The 24,110-nt window shown below is 38.9% G+C and overlaps 1 protein-coding gene across 11 annotated transcripts in view; it reads left to right on the top strand.

Annotated features, from left to right (window-relative positions):
* The first annotated feature begins 6,626 nt into the window (after window positions 1–6,626).
* Window positions 6,627–24,110, top strand: part of LOC308189046 (cadherin-7) — a 92,173-nt gene continuing 74,689 nt past the window's right edge. Inside the window, exons 1-3 of one of the 11 annotated variants that reach the window (XM_080578668.1) lie at window positions 6,627–7,416; window positions 7,506–7,691; window positions 17,377–17,761. In XM_080578668.1, coding sequence (XP_080434794.1) covers window positions 17,552–17,761 — 210 coding nt within the window. In that variant the 5' untranslated portion in view covers window positions 6,627–7,416; window positions 7,506–7,691; window positions 17,377–17,551. The other 10 variants (XM_080578669.1, XM_080578662.1, XM_080578670.1 and 7 more) reach the window with 10 other exon arrangements.

Raw genomic sequence — 24,110 nt, 5'->3', positions numbered from 1 at the left:
CCATGACATGCCTTCATAAAAATGACAGATGAAGCAGCTGAGTAGCTGGTGGGTGTATTATCCTCCGGAAGGCATCTGCTGCTGAAAAGGTACCTATTCTTTTGTTGGCCTTGGGACTGAGAATGTATATTGCATCTCATACATGAAGCCATTCTTATCAGCTTTCCACTATTTTGAAGGTAATCACAGTAAATTAATAAAAGCTATTCAAAAGAAGTCAAGTAGAGTTATTCAATTACATAGTTTAGCAACAAAGCTTTGTGTAAGTACAAAATTTTAGACAAAGAAGATAGTGCTCAAGAAGAAATTCTGCAGTACCTCCAGTTTTACTGAATTTTGTTTGGGTCGTCTTGCCATGGTCATTAAGTAACATGAATATGTATGGATGAACACTAACTCCATGACATGAGATGACTTAAAGTGGCTTGCGTAAATGTGTATTGTCTGGATGTGTGTAGTAAATTATTAATATTTATGTGTATAGTGGTAGTTCCCACTAGGAGATCAGGGTGCTTGTGTCCTGTCTGTCCTGTGATTTATAGAAATATATGTCCTAAAAAAGTCTTGTCTTGGAAAGTTCACAACAGAAATATGACACAAACTTTAGTGACTAAAAGAAGAACAAAAGCAGTGCTTCTGTTGAAAAACCAAGGCATGTAGGACCGGTAACACTAAGGTCAATGTTGCTGAATGATCAGACACAGCATCCTAGTGACCAGCATCTAATGTTTCTAAAGGCCAGACTGTAGAGGAAATACACTGAAAGCGTGAAGGGGATTGAATTGTTCTTAATTCTGGTGCCAGGGCACTACACCATTAACCTCCTAAATGTGGGAAGAAGCACGTTCCAGAGGACTGTTGTGTTCTTTCAACTGCCCTCAGCCTTTTTCTTTCTCCTTACACCTACAGGCACAAGAAGTAAGAGGAGGAGATAGGAACCGATAAGCCTCGATTTTGATTCTTGCAACACAATCATGTATATACTGTCTTGGGACATGCATCTTCAGAGCAATGAGAAGAGATTTCCACCACATTCATTAGGACTTGAGCAAAGTGCTGTGCTCCATCCCCTGAGTTAATTTTCAAACTGACAAGGACTTAGATCTTTCATAAAACATATTCTTCTCTTATCAAATCCAGTGGGTTTTTTGTTTGTTTGTTTTTTCCCCCCACTGGTTTTAATGAACACAGAATCCATCCCAAGAACAGGTAGAATTTAGATAGGATTAAGAGATTTGTAATGCTTTTAACATTTTTAACATAAAAGTAATGTTTCAGTTGACATTCCTAAGGGGGGTGGGGGGTTGGAAGCTGAATTTATTAACTTGGTGGAAGATCGATATATATAATGTCTCCTTTGTCCCTCACAACAAATAATTGTTAGAGTGAGCAGTTCAATATGATGGAGATAGTCACATTTTTTTTTTCTATAGTTCACTTAGAAAATATTTCTATCTGCTTCCCATACAACTGCTTACATGTCAATTTAGCATTCTCTCTCCATAAATATTTAGGTATAGGAGTTTAGCATTTAGCTTAACATTCAGACATGAAAAGTTTGATTGCCTGAAGGTGAAAAAGTAGAGTCACCAGCAAGCTCCTTGCTTATACTGTTTCTAGTGCTTATAATGCTTAGACTGTACATTTTGTAAATGTTACTGTTGTTGCATTTTATTTTTATATTTTGAAGGAGAGAGAGAGCTTGTCCAATTATTAATGTGGTCAGGGGAAAAATATACAAATAAAATCTGTTTACTTAGCTAATGTGTTCACACAGGGAAGGTTATGAGATCTTCAATATCAGCCATGATGCAATAATTTACATAGTTTTAGCTAATTATTCAGAAAATCTTTCTAGAACTGCAGCTGTAATCTCTGATTTTGTTTATGAAAATATTTGAATTTGTATTGACAAGCTACACTGGAACACAAAAATCTGGTATGGGCTTAGAGGTCAATGAAGGAGTTATTCACATTAATTTCATATAGAAGATGCAGAATACAGGCTGTAACTTGAAATGATATATCTTGCTGTGTATGAGCATTTACTGTTGTTTTTTCTTTTTTCTTTTTTCTTTTTTATATATAAATAGGAATTTTTCACATGTAACTTAGCTGCAGATTTTGAGAAGGCTGTTACACAGTAGTAGCCCCCTGAAGCATGCAAAAATCCCTGAAGTCAATTGGACTTCCTATGCATAACTTTTCATAGGATCAGACAAATGCTCTCAGTCTGCAGCGCAATTCGTCTGAAAAATTGACCTTAGTTTTGCCACAGTGTGAATGCCCTGAAGAACTGAGCTTAATACCCAGCAGAAACTTATCTAACCTAATTTTTTTCTGCATACTTCAGAAAAGAGAGAAGTGTTGATTATAAAAATGGTGATGCCTCTCCTCCACCAGCAGGATCTTGCTGGTATGAAGCATTAATCTGAGACCCAAGTGTTTGTGGATGTATTTGTTTGCAATTTGAGCTATTATGTTCAACAGTATTGTAGAGATGGTCATAAATGTCGCTATGTGAGAGGTCTGTTGGAGAGCTACCTTTTGACATACTCAGTATTACTGTGATGTGAGTGACACATCATGAGGTCCAAGGATACACAAGTAGTTAGCACTTTGTTTACACTTCTCAGGAACTAGGTTTTCTTCTGTTGCTCCTATCCTGATTGTGCCTTTCCTAGCATTGTTAGTTGAATGATCTCATCAAATGAAAGAGAAAAAATGTCTGCTTTGAAGCATTCTTCCTCTCTTTTAATTTTCTTATCACAATCTTATTTCCTATCCCTTAGTCCTAGCTCCTATGTTATAAATTCTAACGTTTTAAAAACTATTTTCATGTTTTTATTCTCAGTATCTTTCTTTGCCTGATGATTCTTTTTTTCCTTATTGGTAATCCATACTTCTTGCAGAGCGCTTAGAGCACAACACTGCCAGCTTTGTCCTGCCATATTCTATCTCAATGCTGGCCAGCTTGGTACATCCACTTGTAATATGATGAATAGTATCTGGAGCCTGGCCACACATCCTACATTCTAGTCTTAGGGTTTTTTAAGCCATCTATCCTTGCTTGTACAAATTGCTCATTCCTGTGTAGCCATAATGAAATTCTTCATTTCTCTTTTCAGTCTTCTGACAGCCTGCTTAACATTTGCCACAACCTTCTTGTGAGATTTTTGAAATTCTTGGTGTTTTTTTTTTTTTTTTCAGTTGATTTCTGCTTGTGCTATTCTTACTACTATGTGAATGATAAGTTACTCTAATTGGTAGAATCTTTCTCTTTTAATTTTGGACCCTTCTTAGGATTAAACAGCCCAGTTTTCTATCTATACATTCTTAAAATTACACTTCCTGACAATATGAACTCCATTTTTCTCTGCATTCACATTTATTACCTTAGGCAATAATAACTTTTTATTACTTTTACAGTTACATTTCCTTATATTAATCAGATTTATTTCTGAAGAAGAATAACATTCTTGAGAATATATCACCACATGTGCCAGCATATGTGGGCCCACCATGTCATCAAAAGATTGTGGAAACTCAAGAGAAGATACAGAGAAACGAGAAAAGGACAGGTAGTGTCCATGATGCTAATGCTGAATTGATAAAGTACCAATTCCAAAGTGGAATGGGTGGTTGTGGAGGCTTAATAACTTGACCAATTGAATCACCTTTACTTTTATTTTCTACAATTTAGTTCATATTATTATCTCAGTTGGGTTGCCAAGTCTTTAAAGGGTATTCTGCATAAAGTCTTCTATAAAGCAGGTTGCTGAACTTTTGGGGACCATTAATTATGTCCCCATAGTTACTGTGGCTTGATGGGAGGTTCCTGGAATATGGGAAACTCCTGGAACCTAGGCAACAATGTAATTGACTAAAAGACTCAGTTTAAGTATGGAATTAAGTCATAACAGGGTGGACAAAGAAAGGCTGAGACATTCCTGTGTTGAGTATCTTGTTAAAGGCAGTAAGTGTCTTAAATTACAATAGGATTTTTGTTTTTCCTTCTGCAATTTACAGAAATTAGAATAAAAGTAGACTAAAAATCAGACAAGCAATACTTCATTTTAGATCTGAATCTGAACTAATATAACCACAGAAATGGATGGTGATATGAGAGGTGAGAAATGTACATCAGAATTATAGCCACCTGTAAATAATATATCTGGACAGCAGAAGCCCTAGTCTAAAAGTAATTTATAATTGCATTAGTACTCATACAGCCATGTGCTAATGTTGGTTAGTAATGTTTTCCTTTAAAAATGATCTTAAACTGCAAGCTCTCTTATTTGCCTCATGAAAACCTAATATCTGTATAAAATTTCAGGATTTCAGGAAACATAATGAAAAGTTAGCGTTTGCCTCTAAGCATATCAAAGGAACTCTGCAAGCTATCGCTGAGTGCATGATAGAAGTTATTTCTGCTTACATAGTCAATGATTTATCAGCATCCAGGTAGCTGTTACCAGATGTTGTTTGTTTGTTTGTTTCTGAATGCATACTTTGTAAAGATAGAAATATTAATATTGAGAGACTCTCAGTGGTTCAGGGAACTGAAGAGAACTGTAAAAGTTTTGTTTTCTGCCTTAGGTCAAAATTGCTCTCTAAGTAGTGGCCACCAAAGCCCTCACTGTGTGAGAAGTATTTGAGAGTGTGTGAGAGCATGTTTTCTGGTCCTAGATCTGCCTATGGTTCTGCTGTATAGTATGGGATCACAACTCATATTGTTCATTGGCATACATGACACTTTGAGAAGTCAAAGGAAAGGTGCCAGAACCAACAGGCTCTTTGATGCCTGCAGCTGTCCTTACAGGGCCTAAGATGCAGGTCTGATGTTTGTTTTGACAAACAGTAGACTGTCCCATGGAAGTGGTACATACGTACCTCTCAGGATGAGTAAATACACTACAAACCGCGTTAGAAAGAAATACAACAGCATTGCAAGTATGGATTACAGCCAAAATCTTCCAGTCAATGTACTGGAATGGACTGACTCACTGGCAAAAACACACCAAGAAGACAGTCAAGAACAAATTGTATTAAAAAAAATATACATTTTCTTGTGTTACTAAAAATGGTGGATTGCCAAAACTGACTAAGAATAATTGCTTCTTTATATTTTCTTCTGCTGGGGCAATGAAATTAAATTGGTCTGCTTAGTCATACTTTTTGCTTGGAGTCACTGGGCTGTTTTGCTCCTGTGAAAGTCAAAGGGTACAATACATTTTATTTTGATGTGACTGTGTAAGCAGTTAGAAAAAAAATAAATCAGACAAAAATATCTATCCTATTTTCAACACAGTAAAAATAAGTTCAAATGTTTTCACAGACATACAGTTTAATTAAAGGTTTTGCTTGAGAGAATATAGATTTTTGGAACATAAACCACATCCTTGAGAGTGGTCTGTTAAGTTAGTAGGAATGTCATGAAATACGCTGTAAAAGTCTACACATGAAAGCTTTTTAATTGGGTGATATTTGGCTATGCCAATTCTTGATTAGGAATATCAGGATCAGAATCAAAATTAAGGAGAAATAATCCTTCTATTCTAAAGATTTAAAATGATGGTAAAATTATTTAGTCCATATTTTGATTCTGAGGAGCAAAGAAAGTGCTTGAAGGTGGTAAGAAAAATTTATAAAGATCACTACCCTCTGTAGATTCTTCTTCCATTTTATCCCATTCCCAAACAATAAAATATTCTTAAATAAATAAATAAACCTTCATTTTTCATCATTGAAGTTACAGCTTTTGAATTAAGTATGAAAAAATAATTTTCCCAAGTACTGGTTTCATTACAGAATGAGTTTGAAAGAAGATAAAGCAAAGATGTTTGTGATATTTTGTGAGCGAAAAGACAAATTGTCCTTGAACTTTGCCCTTTAAGGATCAGTGCAAAGAGTCTTATTTCAATTAATTTGTGAAAGATGCATTAGGGATTGGGGGAAGGAGGACAAAGGAAAGAAGAATCCTTAATTGCAATCTTAAGGAATTGCATGCAATCATGTTTCAGGATTTTCTTGCCTGAATACATCCTGTTGCATTGTAACCACACACTCAGATGCTGCTGAACATCCAGAATGAAGTTGCTTCTAGTTGCCCTCTTTAAACCACTTCTCCCGTCCTCAAATGCCATGTTATTGAATTGCCGCTCTCTGGTTAGAAGGGCGACACATCAGAAATTACATATCTGAAAATGAAGCTACAAGACAAGAAACACATAGAGATTACCTATTACATTTATAAAAAATATGTGTACTTGTTTGCACTCTTGAATTCAAAGGCTACAACCACATCCAGAAACTAAAATTATATTAAAAAAAAGGGAAAAAAGGAAAATCCTCTGTGATATAAATCAATTATTTTATTTTTTAAGAAGTGACTTTGTCTTCACATTACTTCATTATTGTTGACACCACATTTTACTGTATATATATGAGGAATTAAAATTAATTACAAACACAGATTATTAGTTGGTTCATAGTAGGTTGAGAACGCTTTCCTCATAAAGCAATAAATCAAAAGACATTGGCCAAGGCTCATTTCTTGCTATTGCCCTTGGTTTGATCCATTGTTCTAAAAACAGTAACTGTTAAAAATATTTCTGTCCGTGGAAAATGTCAGTTCAGCAGCTCCGCCAGCACTTGGAACCTCTGCATTTTTTTTTTTTTATTTATTTATTTTTTTTAAACAGGAGGCGTCCTGGGTCCCCGGTGATCGCATTTCATTGGCAGACCTGGTGGACGCTGCAGACCCAAAAGGCTTCAGCGGTGCTGAAACGAGGCAGAAAGTTTGTGCTGCCGCTTTCCCAGCCGAACCAAGTCCAAACAAAGCAGGTATTCACTGCCCAGAGCGGCTTCCCCGGGCAGCTCTGGGGATGCGGGGCTGTGCGTGGCTGCTGCCAGGCTCCATCCCCAGCGTGACACTGCGCCTCCTCCTCGTCCTCCTCCTCCTACCGGTGCGCAGAGCTCCAGCACGGGCACACCGCCCCTGGCACAGGCGCCTCTCTCACCGTTTATTCTACGAGAGCACCTGGTTTATTTATTCCAGCTATTTACACACACTTTATTTTATTGTTATTATTATTTCCCCTCCCCCCTTTTAAACAGAGCCGGGGAGAGAAGAGGGACAGCGGCACTGGGGAGGCTGAGGGCAGCAGGGGTGAGGGGGTTGCGGTCGCTTGGTTGGTGACAGCTCCGTGCCCAGCGGCCCCGCGATCCCCGGCTCCCCCAGCGCCGCCCAGACCAATTTGGGGGTAGGGGGCTGCAGGCTGGAAACAGGGCAGGCTGGAGGGGCTGAAAGGGCAGAATTATAAAGGAGGGTCCCCGGACACTTCGCGTTAGTTTTGCGACTTTGCCTTCACGCCTCGGGTGCTGAGTTGATCACGGCTCCTAGGACAAGCTTGTGTATGACGGGGGGAGAGGGCGGGAAGCGGGGGGAGGGGAGGACGGGAGCAGGGAGTATTAAAAAAAATATCTTAAACTCTTTCCTTCAGCTCCGTGTTTTCAAATGCAAATGGGGAGATAGATTGGCTCGCGCCCCACCCCCTAGCCCTGCTCCTGATTTTTATCCAGAGGACTCCATCTGTATATCGTGTCGAGGAGGAGGAGGAGAGGCAGGGGGCGCGGGGCCGGCAGGCTGCTTGCTCTCCGGGTCTGCTGCTCAGTAGGCACCGCTGGAGGTACGAAAAGTCGCCCTGCCTCCTCCGCGCCCGCGGACCGAGCTGGCAGCCGGCACCGGCCACTGAGCGGTGACATCCCCTGCCCAGAGCAGCATCCCCACCTCCTCCGTCTCCTTCCCTCCCTCCCCCCTCCTTCCATCCCTCCCTCCCTCCTCTTTCCCCTCTTCCTCCTCCTCCTCCCGCAGCCAGGATCCGCACCCAGTCGGAGCTGGGCTTGGCACCGGCGCCCACTTCTCCCTCCGTGCGCCCAGCTGCTGGCCGCGCCGCGCCGTGCCGCGGAGGAAGAGGAGGAGGAAGAGGAGGAGGAAGAGGAGGAGGAGCGGGGCAGCAACGGCGCTCCTACCTCCGCGGGTGCGGGCGAGTGCGCGGGCGGGCGCGCAGCCCCGATGCCAGGCGGGCTCCCGGCCGCCGCCTGGGAGCATCCCGCCAGCACTTCTCCGCCGAGGCACCGCCGGCCCTTGGGATTAAAATACTGCGCTGGGCAGCCGAGGGACGGCAGGTGAGTGAGTGCCGGCTGCAACTGCCCCCGCCGCTTTCCCATGCGGGCAGGGGGAAGTGGGAGTAGCTGCGGGCAGGGGGCTGAGCGCTGCTCCTCTCCCCCGGCCCCGCACCGCTCCTGCTCGGCAGCGGCCGCGGAAGCAGCGGCAACTTTCCTCCGTGTCTCGCCGCCGTGGTCTCCTCTCCCCCGTGCCGGGGGGCGGCGGGGAAGGGAAGGGAAGAGAAGGGAAGGGGCGGCCCGGGGCAGCGCGGCTGGCAGCGGCCGCCCAAGTGCCGGCTGTGGCCGGGGAGCGGTGAGAAGTGAGAGAGAGAGCACGGATGCTCTACGCTTGTGTGCACCTACCGCATCAAGGAAAAAAAAAAAAAAAAGAGAGAGAGAGAGAGAACAATAGCAACCCTCTGACTCTTCGGAGAAGTCTCGCAGACAAGGGGGGAGATGGAGTGGGGGAAGGGAGGGCTACAGACTTATGCAAAATGTAGGCAGCAGCAAGTCCCGACTGCCTCGGTCCTTTCTGCCAAAGCAAAGCGGTCGTCTTCCTGGCTCTCTGAGTCCAGCTTTGATGCTACGGAGCAATACTGCGGAGGCCGGGAAATTTCCCGAGAGTTATTTCCCAGAGCTTTCGTCCTTTTATGTCAAGGATGTTCTGGAGTTTGCAAATGTGAAAATGATGGGAGCTTGTTTCTTTGATTAGCATTCAGCTGGTAAGGCAGGCTCTGCAGTGCTTGGCTGTTTGATACTGACCCTTCCCCCCTGCCCCATTCCCTCATTTATCCACATATCCACACACAGACAGGTCCTGCTTTCCTCTAATAGACTGTGTGCACTGGCAGTAAGTATTTTGTGATCTGGATCCAACTTCTAGTCGGTAAACAGAGGGAAATATCCCTTTTTGATATAGGATTTAGCCTTCATACCCCATGCTTTCCAAAGGTGAAGTAGTTCAGGTGAGCCAGGATTCTGCAAACAACGATAGCTTTCCCAGCAAACCAGAGGATTTAGGGAGGGAGGGGAGACTGAGACTAGTGAGGCACTCTGATTCTGGGAACTGAAATGCTGATACTTTAATCTTTTTCCCATTGCAAGATAAAAAAGTCTCATGTTCTGATAGATAACTTCTCAAGTCAAAGCAGAGACTTGAAAGGGCAGTGTATACTTTATAGTCTCTCTAACAAGACAAAGTGCCTTGCCATTTTCTCAGCTAAAACATAGGTGATCGTAAAGCTTTGCAGAAAATAAATTGCTTTCCAGGACAAATAAGTAAATAAATAGATAAAGGAGCCAAACTCTTGTATGTCAGTTTCTGTAACAGTCTCTCTTTGACAGTGATGTGTGACTTTACTTTTCTACCTTTATCATATCTACTAATTGCTCATCTGTTACATGTTGTGAAGTTTGTAGGGGATTGTTACTGGTAAAAGGTAGATGTTATTCTGTTTCTGGAAAAGATAGGTCTATGTAATCTCAGGTGAAGAGCTATTCAGATGAGCAAGTTAAATTAACAGCATGCAAGTTGCATAAATAAATGAAGTTTTTTAGAATTTTGCTTTTGAATGTACAAAAGGTCAGAAGATGAAGATTAGTTGGGAAATGGTGCTGGTTTGCTCTTAGCAATATCCTAACAGTTTTAAAAATGCAAAAGTGAAGCGACAATATATAGAAATAATAAGCATGCCTCATTTGAAACTAGTTCAGTGTGACTGTGGTGTTATCATCTTCGGGGGGGGGGGGGGGGGAATAATAATAAAAGACACCAAAGAAGTCCAAACCAACTCTCTAGGGACCAAATGTGACATCCTGTTTAAATTCCTTTTACACACTTTTCTAGCTCTCACAGCCTGCAAATACCAGGGGATCTAATATAGACACGCTTCTTTTTGGGGGACATGAAGAAAGCCTAAGTAAGATTAAAAAATAATTACAATAAAATCCACAGGAAGCAGAGCAGAGCAAAGAAGCTGGAAGCTGACTCTTGCAACTTTTTACGTTATGTGGAATATTCTGGGTTTGAGAATTTAGTAGATTAAGAACTGCCTGGAAAATTATCTAAATATCCAAGTTAATAATCTGAGCTACCACTGCATTTTAGAAATGTGAGTGAATGTGAAGAAAAAAATAGTCATTGGTAATGTAGAGTATTTTCTTAAAACAAACAGACCAAAAAATCATTAAAGACTGGAGCTTTAATCAGAGGGCATTTCACCCTTATAATGGAAGACTTTATTGTAATTAAAGGCTGCTGTAGGTCATTAGAAGTGTGTTTGTTAATAATGTACCACATGACAGCTTCAGAGCTCTTTTAAGCCTACTTTTATTGATATAATTGCAAAGCACTCTTGATTATTTGCTATTGATTTAATAGCAAGGAAATCTTAACATAGAAATCTTACCATAGTATAGTTTGCGTTGGAAGGGACCTTAAAGATTGTCTAGTTCCAACTCTGCTGCCATGGGCAGGGACACCTTCCATTAGACCTCATATATAAAGAGGTAATTGTAAATCATTTGTTTAACTGCAGATTACCCATGAACTATCTGATGAGCAGAATGGATCTTTCTCATGGATCCTCAGTGTGTTCTGTCCACGTTTTTCTATGTTTCTTCAGCTGTCAGATGCTTGGCTCAAGAAAATCATTATTAATGCAAAACCTTGGTTGCTTTACTCTAAATTAAAGTCCTACTTTGCTGTAAACCTGGCTAAGTCTTTTCTCAAAGGTATTCAACACACAAACTGACTCCAACGTGCAATGAAAATAGAAGGTATTTCCAACTAAATATGCTTTGCATATGAATATACTACTCAGAAGGCAGTTTTAGTGGCAGATTGAGTAGTAACTTTTTTTTTTTTTTTTTGGCTATTGACTTAATATCTGATCTGCTCAGTGGTTCTTCAATGAATGCTTTTCCTGAGCCATCCAATTTACTGCAGGTTAGCATGCACTTTTTTTTTCCTCTTTTTTTTTTTTTCATGTATGCTTTCATGCTACTACTGGGTATTGTTTTCTTGGAGGAATAAAAATCATTAAATTCTAGCTGAGGAAGGGTGCGTAAAATATATGACGGTTACTTCAGTCCTGCCTGTCAAACTAGGTTTAACTCTAAGCAGTAATGCAGGAGTGCCTCCTCTGGGAATTCAGTGGTTCTGCAAGGAAATGCCACGAAGTCATTTCTTCCCTTAGGTATTATGTGAAATTCCTCAATTTAAATGAGGCTGCAGAAATTGAGCTTGTGGAATTTTAAATATTTGACTTGATTGGTCTTGCACATACAAATACTGCTAGCGTTTCTTTTCAATAACTGATCAAATTAGCATTTTCCTTTCCAGCAACTCTAGATCTATAAAATGTGTCATAGCAAGGTGAAAAACCAAAAAGCACTTTCATGTGGAGAAAATTATATAAAATTTCTTTCTTTTGTCAATTTTTCTAGGGGGAGGGAAAAAAAATAAAGTAAAATATGAGCTCTCCAGACACATAAAGTCTTATGATCAACTGCAGAATATTGTGAAACACCAAAGACAGTTGCTTGGTTTTCTTTCTGCATTTTGTGAAGCCATATCATTTATTGAAGTGTGCCTACTGTTTTTCTGTTGTGTCGTCAAGTCCTTTCACCTGAGTCAGAGGGTATTGGAGCCAGCTTAGTGTAACAGTGCCATATGTTTGGAGCAGTGATAGTTTCTTGCTTGATAACCAGATGCAGACTGCAGGATGTGCACTCCATTTACAGATCTCCCATGTGAATATTTAGGCCAGTTAGCTGCAGGAGGTTGTGGTCTGTAGATATAATGTCATCTGGCACAGGGAGTTAACAGGTTTGATCGTAATGCCTTGACTCACAGACCTTCATTTCATGGAAGGGTCCCCACCTCACTTGCTCTAAGGCACCCTCCTTTTTACTTTATTTATTTATTTCAATGAAAAAATGTTGCGACCAGACGTTGTAATCTGCACCATAATTAGACACGTTCTCTAAGTCTTTTGTCTCAAGGATCACAGAGTTACTGTGCCTGCAAAAAGAGTCCCTGTGATATTTAGGATGTGTGACATTGTTGTGAGCCTACAGCTCCTCGAAGGGGAATTTTCTCTTCCACAGAAAGTGATACCTTTTCCAATGGGCATTGTAAAACTGAATGTCAAAACATAAATATTTCAGCAAGATTAGTTCAGCTGTCAAGGGGCTCACCTGCTGATTCTACTGTGCTTATGGGATCCTGGTTCAAGATCCAGTGGCAATAGTCACCCTCAGAATTATCTCAACACAGAGGGTCTTGTTTTATTGAAAGGTTAAATTGTGTATGGGGAAGGGGTGAGAGGGGAAGAGGGAGAGGTGGGTAGGGGAGTGAGACGGGGGCTGGGCAGGAAGGATAACTATGTGCTATTGATCAAGCTAAAATAAAATTTACAAGTATTTTCAGGGCTGCAATTCCAGAGACAGTGAGATCTGAGTTTAAACAGTAAATTTTTTCTATAGTATCAAAAATTGAAGCAATCTTAGGAGAGGAGAATAAGGGGTGGGGGAGGCAATAGGAATGAAAAGCTCTTCAGTTAAACCTTAAATGGATGCTCTGAACTGACATTGAGTTTTCAAAACAGAGAAATGTAATCCAGTCAGGTGGAGTCTAGTAATGGAAAAGGTATTGGATTTCCACCTCTTCTTCCTGAAGTATTTTATATGTTGCAAAGTCTTTAGGACAATATATGCTGATGGACAAAATTCTATGTTAGGCTGACACGGTTGATAGGGAAATAATACGGTTCATATATTAAGCTGGCACTGTGATACCAGCAGCAATGTGTGAGGAGAAATCTGTAGAAATTTGGGCTTTGGCTGCAAAGGTTAGGTGGCACCAAAAAGACCTCAAGGGCTTTCACCAAAGGCCCCACAAGACTGGGGAAAATTCAGATGTGGGGAAGGAGGGCTTTCATGAGGACTTCTAGGGGACCAAAGACATATTTTGTCCATATCTAGTGGGGCTCAGGGGTACATGAGTATAGCCAGGACTACTCTTGATGTGTTGTTTTAGAAATTATGGAGTGAAGCAAAATATTCAGAGAGATTTTCAGTGGGTGTAAATTACCCTTAATTGCTTGCAGTGAAAGGAACTATTCCTTAAAGCTGAGGATCTTATTCATGATCTGAATGTTTTCATCAAATCAAGATTGCCCCTTGGAGACAGTGCATAATGGTGTCTTTTTGACACTAGCAGATTGTTTTGGCGAAGTAGAGTAGTAACATTTTTTCAGATTAGCAGTGTTCATGAGAACACTTCTGCTACTAGGCTATGACTTAAATATAGCCCAACTTCTCTACAGCAGATGGGAGAAAATGTAAATTTTATGGTATATATTGAATAAGGAGGTTATTATTTTTTGAGATGTGTATTCTTCATTCTGATGTTTTATAGATGAACCAAGTATTTAAGAACACAACATGAGAGAGTTGATATTCGGTGTGTGTATATATATGTGTGTATATATATATGTATATATATAAAAATGAATTTTTGGGGGGGAGGATGGGATTTCTTGCAGTTGTTCACTTAGATAGCATGTTACTGATATGGTAAGACACACTACAAGCACAGTCCAAATCACATAACGTACTCTTTGAATTACACAGTGGTTGTTTGGGTTTATATTTTTTTATATTTGTGAATTTTGCTACTATATGTAAAGTAAATAAGGAATACAAGCTTAGATGTAGAAGGTAGAGCCTCTTGCTTAAAATACATGAGCAGTCAAATTCATTTTATTTTTAAAACCTAAATTACTTTTCATGAAGAAAAAGCTTGAGGAGACATTATTGCACCCGAGACCCTCTTTGAGGAGGGAAGTAGCATTTCATGGATTTAGAAACATTATATGAAGATGTACTAATGTCCTAGGGTAATTAAAGACATTAATTACAAATACAAATATTTCTCTGTTCTGCATAGTTTGTTTGTACAGAACGGGTTACCATTTCATAAAAGAGAATGCTTAAACTCAGTGATTAATTTAAATGCTTAAATTCAGTGCAGGTCAATTTTGCCTTCATTTCACACTCAAGTGCATAAATGCAGGTGATAGAGAAGGCACCTAAATCAGAGAGTTTCATTCCATCTATTGCTGTCATTGTTCGTCATACCTGTAGCTGCAAGCACTCTCAGAACATTAAGTTTATGCCTTGATGAGGGGAAAAAAAGCAACCTTTTAGCTTACTTTTCAGTTTTCTGAATGCCATGATGTTGCTTGTGTTTTACATATCAACTTCATACCTAGGCATTTCACAGAGCAGATGATGTTGAAGTGCTAGTTACGCCTGGACAGAAACATAATATATATATATATATTTTACACATAACCATAAAAATTTCATATAAATATGTATGTCTATATCAGAACAAAAGATACAATTTAATACAATTTAATAAGTAATTATTCCCAAAACAGAAAAGATTTTTAATCACCAGGCCCTTTTACTTCTGCTTTGGGAAGTATCACACTCAAAAAGCAATGTGCTGAAAGAACTATAAATAAAAACCTTAAAAAATCAAAGGGGGGTAGTGGAGGTGTGCTCTAAGAGGAATAGGAAGATTTATCCTGAAGGGGAGGAAGGGAGGGAAGAGTGTTTCAGAGCAAACTGCTGCCACACAGCTGAACAAAAATAATTGGAATTCTGGAGACTGTGTGGTGAAAAGATTTGAGAATGAGTAAATGACAACATTTTTTTTTTTCCAGGGGGTGTGAGTATTCTGTTTTTCATCAGATTGTGCTGTCTAGCATATGGACTGTTTTTCAGTTGGTATTTTGGGTGCGTTTTTCAGTTCTGTGCTGTGGTGTGTGGCTGGGGACCATGGCGCTCCATATGGTGGCTTTCATACTTCCCTGCAGGTGTAAAAGAAAGGATATAAGAGAACACTGTTCGAGATAAAGGTTAGAGCAATTCTAGGTTTGAAATGTCTGTTCAGAGCAAGAACAAGACATTTCAAACTGCTTAGTGGAAAGACTCTAACATATTGTAAATGTTTTACTGACATTTCTTAAGAAAATCCATTTCATATTTTTATCTCTGTTAAGTAACAATCTGCTGCTTCTTTGAAATAAACTGACAGTTTATCAATATCAGATGTATTTAACCTAATGTAACTTAGATACAGAGAGGGAAACTAAAGGGTGTGTAAACAGCCTCTAATACAGACAATATTTATCATACTTGAAAGGAGTGGTAGGAAGTGAATGTGCCACTTGGGAAGCCCAACTACTTTCCTTAACACCTGTGGTAGCCCTTTTGGTTATTACAATGTCACCTGGTCATGATTTACCCAATGGCCCACATCAAAACCTAGCTAGCTGGGATTAATCATTTTAAATTACGCTCTGCTAGTGACGATGACACCTGCATGTTAATCCTGCTGAAAAAAAAAAAGTAATAATAATAATAATAATAAAATGTTGGTGCAGGTGGAGGGATATGCTTTGTAACTGTGCATCACATTTTGAAAATTAGGATGTTTAGGTAAGACAACACCTATTCCCATTGTTTTGCATGTAGGGAGACACTAAATTTTCATATATGGAAGCTTTCAAATAGCTGCTGCTTAGCATACATGCTCAGTGGGTTTGTGGTTTATCCCACCATTCTCTAAGCAAAGCCTTTCTGGTGCAGGGCAGTACCACAGAAGGGATTACTATAAAAAGGCTTTAAATACAGTCTATAATCAGAAGAGCTTTTTATTTGTTTCATGTTTGTGCCCTCTAGGTACCTTTGGCAGCATGGTACATAGTTCTGTAGCTAAAAGAGCCTGACATAGTGAAAACAGATATCAGAGATCGCATTCCAATCACTTTTAATAGTAGTGGGTAGGAATATAAGAGTTTATCTAGAGCATTTAATGCATACGTGATTTAATGTCTACTGCATAATGTGATTTAATACAATGTATAAAGGATGCAATATTCTTTCTTCCATGGCTTCCTAAGTAGCAACAGCTCACTCTAATTGAAAGCCTTGTTATCTGTTTTAATTTCATCCTCATTTTCATCTTGTATTTCGCACTTCTTAAATACTTCTTGTCTGCCGTATTGCTCACTCAGACAAGGAGGATGCCTATTTCAGAGAGAGCATTGCTTACTTGGACTTAATGGAGATGATTCCCTTGAAATACAAAGCTGCATTTGGTTTTGGCTAACAGAACTTGTACTTGTATAATCATTATATTATGTATATATTTTTACTTGGCCAGAGAAGGTTTGTAACTGTAAGAGGCACTTAAAAAAAAAAAAAAAATTAAGACTGATTTAAATGCTGTTCAAGGTTTTTGTTGTTTTTGTAAATGATTCTTTATTCTTAGCAAGTTCCATCAATTACTAAATGATCAAGGTTTTGAAAAGGAGACAGACAAGATGCACAGAAAGATAAAACTTCTGTGTGTTTCTGCTGAAAAATCATTCATCATTAAAGTAAGGTTCCATTGAAAACACAAAATCAAATTATTTTCTGATCTTGCTGAACATACATGTGTATAAGTAAGTACATAAGCTAGTCTAACATGCTTCTTATCATGCCTGACATTTGCTTTAGAAACATAGAAAAAATGAGTGGGGACACTTGGAGGGCTTTTTAGCTGGTCGGATTCAGATAAGAACAAATCATAACATCTGGTCTACTGTGACTAAGAATCAATCAAATTGTTCTGATTCATCTTATACTCTGTTATTTTACTCTTCAGTTATATGGAAAAGAGAAGCTAACATATGTCCTTTCCATTAATATAGCTTCTCGCCTGTAACTGTTTTATAATTATGTCATGGTAATGTCAAGTAAAGCTGACTATAGCTGGCAGAGGAGGAAAAATCAGAAGTAATAACTGTAAAATAAATACACTTGTTTTGCTTATTTTAAAGAGAAGAGAATTCAGCCTCTGTACTGGAGAAACGGGTGTATTAAGAGAACAGTCACAAGAAAACTTTATAAATATAAATACATATCGATCAGTAGTAGCAAAATCCAAGGAATGAAGTCTAAATTCACAGACTAATTAGTAAACTCAACAGTGTTGATGATTAGAAAAATCATAAATAGACATTTCTGCATTATGCAAATGTTGCAAATAATTTGCATTAGTAAAAAAAATATAAAAACAAATAAAGTTCCGACAACAGTTCTTGTCTTTTTTGTTTTCTTTTCCTTTTTTTTTTTTTTCCACAGACAGGTACCTGTTATGCCATTTCTTTGGTGAAGGCTACTCAGCAGTGGTGACCTCTCCCAATCGACCACTCCACAAGTTATTATCTCTGGACTCCCAGCTGGCACCCTGCTGGAAGCTAGAGCTGCAGAGACAACTGGAATTGTGCCTGCTCTCATCAAAAGGAGAAAAAAAAAGATGAAGTTGGGCAAAGTGGAGTTCTGCCATTTGTTGCAGATAATAGCTCTTTTCCTGTGTCTTTCTGGGATGAATCAAGCAGAGCCCTCAAGGTCCAGGTCAAAGCCCTACTTTCAATCAGGGAGGACAAGAACCAAACGCAGCTGGGTGTGGAATCAATTCTTTGTGCTGGAAGAATACATGGGCACAGACCCACTCTATGTAGGAAAGGTAGGGGATTTAACCAAACTTTGGAAAGTACAGATGCCTGCTTTTTGATCTGTTTATCTGGTGTAACCTGAAAATTGCAACTCTGTCAGTGTGTCTGAAATAAACCAGGACGGAACAAAGTTATGCAGTTTGAAAAAGAAAAACCTTTAGCACTTCAGAACAGCAATGCATCACGTTTCTGACCGCTCTCACAATTTTCTTTAAGAGCTTAATCTATTGTCTATGCTTATTTAAGGGAGTACAAGGATGAAGGTGTTTTACCATTACTGATACAAAGACAATATTTTATTACTAATAGCTGTGTTTTGTTACATGGGAATACAGAAGTATAATAATGCATATTCTTTCCTAAGAACAAAAAACTAGTCCTAGAAAACAGCATTTCTATATTATCCTATTTGCTCCCTAAAGACTGGCACTATTGTGGTCAAGAGAGAAATATTCAGGCATCTAAGGGTGTGACAAGTGGAAAGGAGGGCACGTCTGCATTGCTGCTATGCTTTGATGTTGCTTGGCTGGCAGAGCGGTACCTTGGGGGCCTCCCTGCCCTCTGAGCACAGCATAGCCTTGTGGCTTTACCCACCCTCTGATGGGCACCAGGCCAGCACAGAACAAGCCCTTGCATCAGGGCATCCCAAATGGCTCGTTGTCAGTGCCCGTAGCTGCACGTGGAGCACACTGAGCACAGCTGTGAATCTGTGCCTTAGTTCATTCACTGCGCTGTGCTGATGAGTAATACACTTCAGCAATTATCAAGTAAAAAAAAAAAAAAGACAACACCCAGCTTTCTTGTACTTCTATGTAACATTTATGTGTAATCATCTTATTGAAAGAAAAACTCATTTCTCTACGTAATATGGGAATCAATAAATACAGTTTCTCGTTAAAATATAGCAAATGCATAGAAAACAAGGGAGTGACATTATGGCAAAATGGCATGCTTACAGAAAAAAAAAAAAAAAGAGAGAAGTAATCTAAAATCCAACACTTCAAATATACGAGTGCAGGGAATTTCAGCTTACTTGATTTGCCCTACTGAGACAAAAACTTAATGTTTGCGTTAACACAGCTAAGTACTTAGAATTTAATCATGCCATCAAATAATCAAGTTGAATGGCAATCTGCTCTTGTGACTAAAGCTATGGTTGTGTTTACGTGTTTTTCTGAACTGGGGCTAGTACTATGCACAACTGAGCACTAAAGAAAGAAGAACTAGAATAAACATATATATATTTCATTGCAAGCATCATGAAAGTTTTTGTTAAGTTAGAGGGTATGTAGCAGTTTCAATTTGGAAACTACTTGGCTTTGTAAGTTTTTGTTTGTTTGTTTGTTTGTTTTTGGGGGGCTGGAGGGGAGTGAAGAGGAAAGGGAGCTCCAAAACATTCTCAGTTTGGAGCCTCTCCTGTGCTTCTGGAAAATAGTATATTTGGCATTCTTACCAGGTGATATAAAAGGATGTGTGGCTTACAGTTTAGAATTTCTCTCTTGGAAAAGAAATGTCTTTAAATACTTGACAGAAGTCTGGTTTTGATCTGTAGCAATTCTCATATTCACTCGATTATTGTGTTTTGGCCAAATATGCTGTGGTAACACTGGAGTACACGACATGATTATTTTTAGCTTCACAGTCTGCTCTTTCCAGTCCTTTACAGGAGTCCTAGCATTCATATATATATATATTCTGAAAAGCAATCCCACCACCACCTTTTTTTTTTCCTAGTAACAGTCTGTGCCCAGCCTGCTTTTGTATCAGCAGTATGAATTGTTGGCTCAAGAATTCACATTTGTACCAGCAATTCATTTTGTAGGAAAAGCAGACATAAATTTGCACTTGCAAAAGGAAGCACATTTTCCTGGAAACAGAGCCCTTGCTGAGCATCTTATAAGATAAGATGTGCCCAGTTCCTAACCTTCACTCTGGAGAGGCTTTTTACTGTGTGGTTCCTGAGGTGCAATCATGACCGAAGCTGAATTCCCATGCAGGGGAGAAAAGAGGTGAAGAAGTGATTTTCTTTCTGTGTGTTAACATATTATGTGTAGCACTACTCTGAAGTGAGCAGCAGTGACCTTCCTCCGCCTTCCCCCCCCCCCCCCCCCCCCCCCCCCCCCCCCCCCCCCAAAAAAAAATATATTGCTGTGCCTGTTTCAAAGCCTCTGTAGGCAGGTAGGGACTGAGGAGATTGAGATTTGGATAGAAGGGTGTTTTTTTTTCCTTCCCCTTGGTGAGGAAAGTGAAGAGCTGGCATAACTCACTTCTCTCATCAAGTGAAGTGGAAACAGCAACCAGACTCTGCCTCATATTCTGCAGAGCATTCTGCTCCTGGGGAGGTCAGTCCTGTGCTACCTGAACAGAAGTTCAGGATGCTTTGCAGGGTGCCAGTCTGACTGTGGACACCCAGGAAGGAGGAACCTGCCTTCAGATTTTAAGGGCTGTGAGAGAAAAATGCTTCAGAAACACGCAGGCGAATGGAGCTGTGCTAGGGAATATTTTCTCTCTGCCACTATCCAATTTTAAAAAGCCCTAAGCAGTTCTGTTTGGATGAGGCAGTATTTGGAGAATGTTAGGGTTACATGGCAAATTAGTTAAAAGTCATGAAATACCAATGTTAATTCCATGTTTGGCATTAATTCTGTCCTCCTGGGTGCATGCAATTTGACATTTTAATTACATGATCATGCAAGGCAAAATCCAATTCCTTGGAAATTACATAATAGGATTCCTATTCACTTCATTAAGATGAGTCTTTCACTTAAAATATTTTTTTCAATGTTTTCATATTCAGATTTCAGATCCATACCTTAAGTGTATTTATTTTCAGTGGGGTTTTTCTGTTTGTTTGTTTTTAAACTTATTTATTTCCTTGAGGCAGCAGGGTCCTGTTTCTCCCATCACTCTGGAGAAACCTCTGGAGAAGCACCGATAGTTTTACACTAATAGGAATCAGAGGTGATTGAAGTTTGTTGCTGTTACTGGTTGTTTGTTTTTGTTTTTTTGTTTGCTTTTATATGTAGCTCTTTCCTCTCTGTGGTATGAATTTTAATCATCTTGGATTCAATCCTGAGTAATTCTGAGTGCCTCTTGGGAGGTGCTTAACATATAGCCAGATTGTGAACTGAACCATATACAATTTCTTTCTGTCCATCAGCACAGCATATGTTTTTTTTTTTTTTTTCACTAAAAGGGTTGAAGCAATTAACTATTTAGCCCATTTACCCACCCAGATAGGCCCCCATTATCTTCCAGACATTCTATGTAGGAATTGAAGCAGTTAACTATGATACTAATTTAGCTGGAAGCTTAGGTGGTTTCTGTTTTCCAGAAACTGTTTACTATTGCTCTGTAAAATGCCTTACTCTGTATTTTCCATATAAATGAATTTAATTGATTCTACTTGGGCATAAAAATAATAGTATAGAACAGTTTAAAATGATTTGATATATAAATACCTAAAATTAGAAAATATATGATATAATACTGAATATTTGAAAATCTGTTTACAGTCACGTAGTTAAAGTCTGTATAGGTATGCACAGGCAAAAAAAAATATGCAGTTGAAGTCTAATTTTATGTCTGATATTCTTTTGTTGTTGTTTTCCCATCATTTTTGTTACATAATTATGCAAACATCCTGTGTGTGTGTCTGTGTGTGCTTTTTGTTTTTTTGTAGGATTTGTGTTTTCTTTTTTTTTTTTTCATGCATGTGTATGTTTTTTTTTTTTTTTCTGGTTTTGTGGCAATTAGTTTCACCAGTGTTTGCCTACAAGAATGTTGGTCTCCTCAAAAGCATCAAAATGACACAAAGCCACAGACAGTAATTCTTTTATTTGTCTTTTATAAGTAAACAAACAAAAAACAACAAACGAATCAAAAGCAGCCCACAAATAAACTTGAAGTAAAACAAAGCTGTGAACTCCATGTGAGTGAGTGTGAAAATTGATGGTTGACTTTATTATTTTCTTTTGAACCCAGACCAAAGCTCCTTTTCCAATGGCTCTAGATTTAGGGATAGTTAGAGACAGAGACAGTTTCAAGCATACAAGCACAATGGCTACTGAGTTAAACTTTTAAATTATTATCTTTATTTTTATTTTCTTGAAACCTTTCTAAGATGTGAAGGGCTGAAAACAAAGGGGAACAAAGAAAATCAGTGATATATCAAGCAGAATTTGCAGTTATGCACTGAGGCAGGGTGGAGAAAGGGCTTTCTAAGCAGCAAAATAACCAGAAATGTATATTATTTGTTGGTATAGTCTGTAGAATGCTTCTTCCAGGCTCATCAGTTTGGAGGGAAGAAGGCTGTTTTTTTGTTTGTTTGTTTTTTGGTGTGAAAGAATTCACATTTGATATTTACCTATTGCAATATATTTACCCTATAACAAGTCATACAGTGAGAAATGCAGCTCTTTTCCTAGCTCATAGCCTGCCATTTTCAAATGTGCCTGGTAACTTTTGGACTGTGTTGTATAATAAGCATTCTTGCTAAAATACTTTAAAAATACTTTAAATCAGTAAATACTGTGAAAGCATTGGCCACACTCTGTCAAACTCATAACAATGTACCGAATACCAGTCACTGAGAAACAGAGAAAACTTCATCTGTGAATGAGAAAGCTGAGAACCTCTGAATAGAAATAAGCCCAGTAGCTTTTCATCTCTCTAGAAACCCACCACAACAACTTTACTGTCACTTTGGGAAATGGAGAGGAGAAGGAGGGAAGTTATAAGCGCTAAATTTAGGCAAAAGGGGCTAGGCTGCCACATTTATAGATAAGGGAGCAGGAGGCAGGTTGGGTGCGATTCTTTTTCCTCTTGTTTTCTGTGGAGGTAACCCATGGAGACCCGAGCCCAGTCTTAGCCTTGGGTTTTTGCCTCTCCAAATAGCCTGCATAAGATAAATGTTCAAGTCTACTCTGAAAAACTGCAAGTGAGCACCCAGCTGAGAGAAGCTACAGCTCTGCACAGAAATAATTTATATATTTTTTTGCCCAAGTACTTTTAAGAGAAAAAAAAAAAAAAAAGGTTCCTTGTTCCTTATCTTTATTTGTATACACTGTGTGGAAAACAGAGGTAGCATAATGAATCAGAGAAACTTCCTTCCTCATTGTTACATAAACTTTTCTTCCTTTTCTATTTGTTATCTTCATTTTAACATAATCTTTGAATCACTATTTTATATACTCACAAAAGTTAACTTCTGAACCTGAAAATGTGAATCTGCTCTGTTTCTGATATTTATCCATTGCAGGGACTCTGTTCTGTGCTGTGAAAATTGATAACAGTTGACCTTTTAAGTAAAATCGGACATACCTCTCTTGTCAATATTATTATACCACAAGTGCTGCAAATGAAACAAATGAATAAACAAAATATTCAAATATTGCATATCTGCTTTGTAGAAGGAATAGGTCTTGGCAAAGGGGTGCCCCAGCCATACAGAAGAGGTATGAATTTACCAGCTCAAGTTGTTATTTATAAGTTGCTAGTAGCACAGGTTTTTCATCACTGGGGAGTCACTATGGGCTTTGTGTTATCCCATACTTTATTTTATTTGGATTACCCCAAATAACAGAGTTGACAGAAAATCTGAATGTTTCCTACTTAGCATGCAGGGCTAAAGTATCTCTGGGGAGAACAGTGAGATTAAGGCACACAGGAAGAATTATCTGAAGGGATAACCCAAAATCTACTGCTTTTTTCTTCGTTTATTTCATTAGCCTGCACAGCTATAGTGTAATTTCCTCTATCCCTCTTTATAGGAAGTCATTGTCTTACTCACATAGCTGAATGGATACAGAAATGGGTTTTATGCAGGGGATTTAAAGCGATGACAATTTCACATGTTCAAGCTCTAAAAGACAATTTATATGTAATTTCATTATTAAAAGTGATAATAGAGTTGAGAGACTTATGGTTGGATACTGAACCAGGACATGAAGCTTTATGATCTTTTAGTATAATATAGAACATAGATCCTTAACATGTGGCATTACAGAAGAGGAAGGTTAGTGAAGGTGATGACAACATTTGTAAATTAAGTAGCCCTCATCACAGCTTTTTATTCAGTGGCACAGCTATGCTATTTGTATAATCCTGTAATACCAGCTCTGTATTTCAATAGACTAATAAGCTCTACCTGCAGTGCTCTGCTCTAAATTTCTTTGGGATGTTATTTAAAACTATATTTTATGGACCTCTCTGACAAATCAGAAAAGCAAGAGTAAAAGCTAATTTTGATACCATATGTAGATGTAAGTCTCCTGTATGCTTGGCTGGTTATCAGGAAATGCTTTATTTTCATGAGAGCTTGAGGAGATTTACAGTTTTAATGTGAGTGAAGCTCTTGTT

Source organism: Anser brachyrhynchus (assembly GCF_964034855.1).
Source record: "Anser brachyrhynchus genome assembly, chromosome: 2".
Taxonomy (NCBI): Eukaryota; Metazoa; Chordata; class Aves; order Anseriformes; family Anatidae; genus Anser; species Anser brachyrhynchus.
This window is presented reverse-complemented; position numbering and strand designations above follow the sequence as displayed.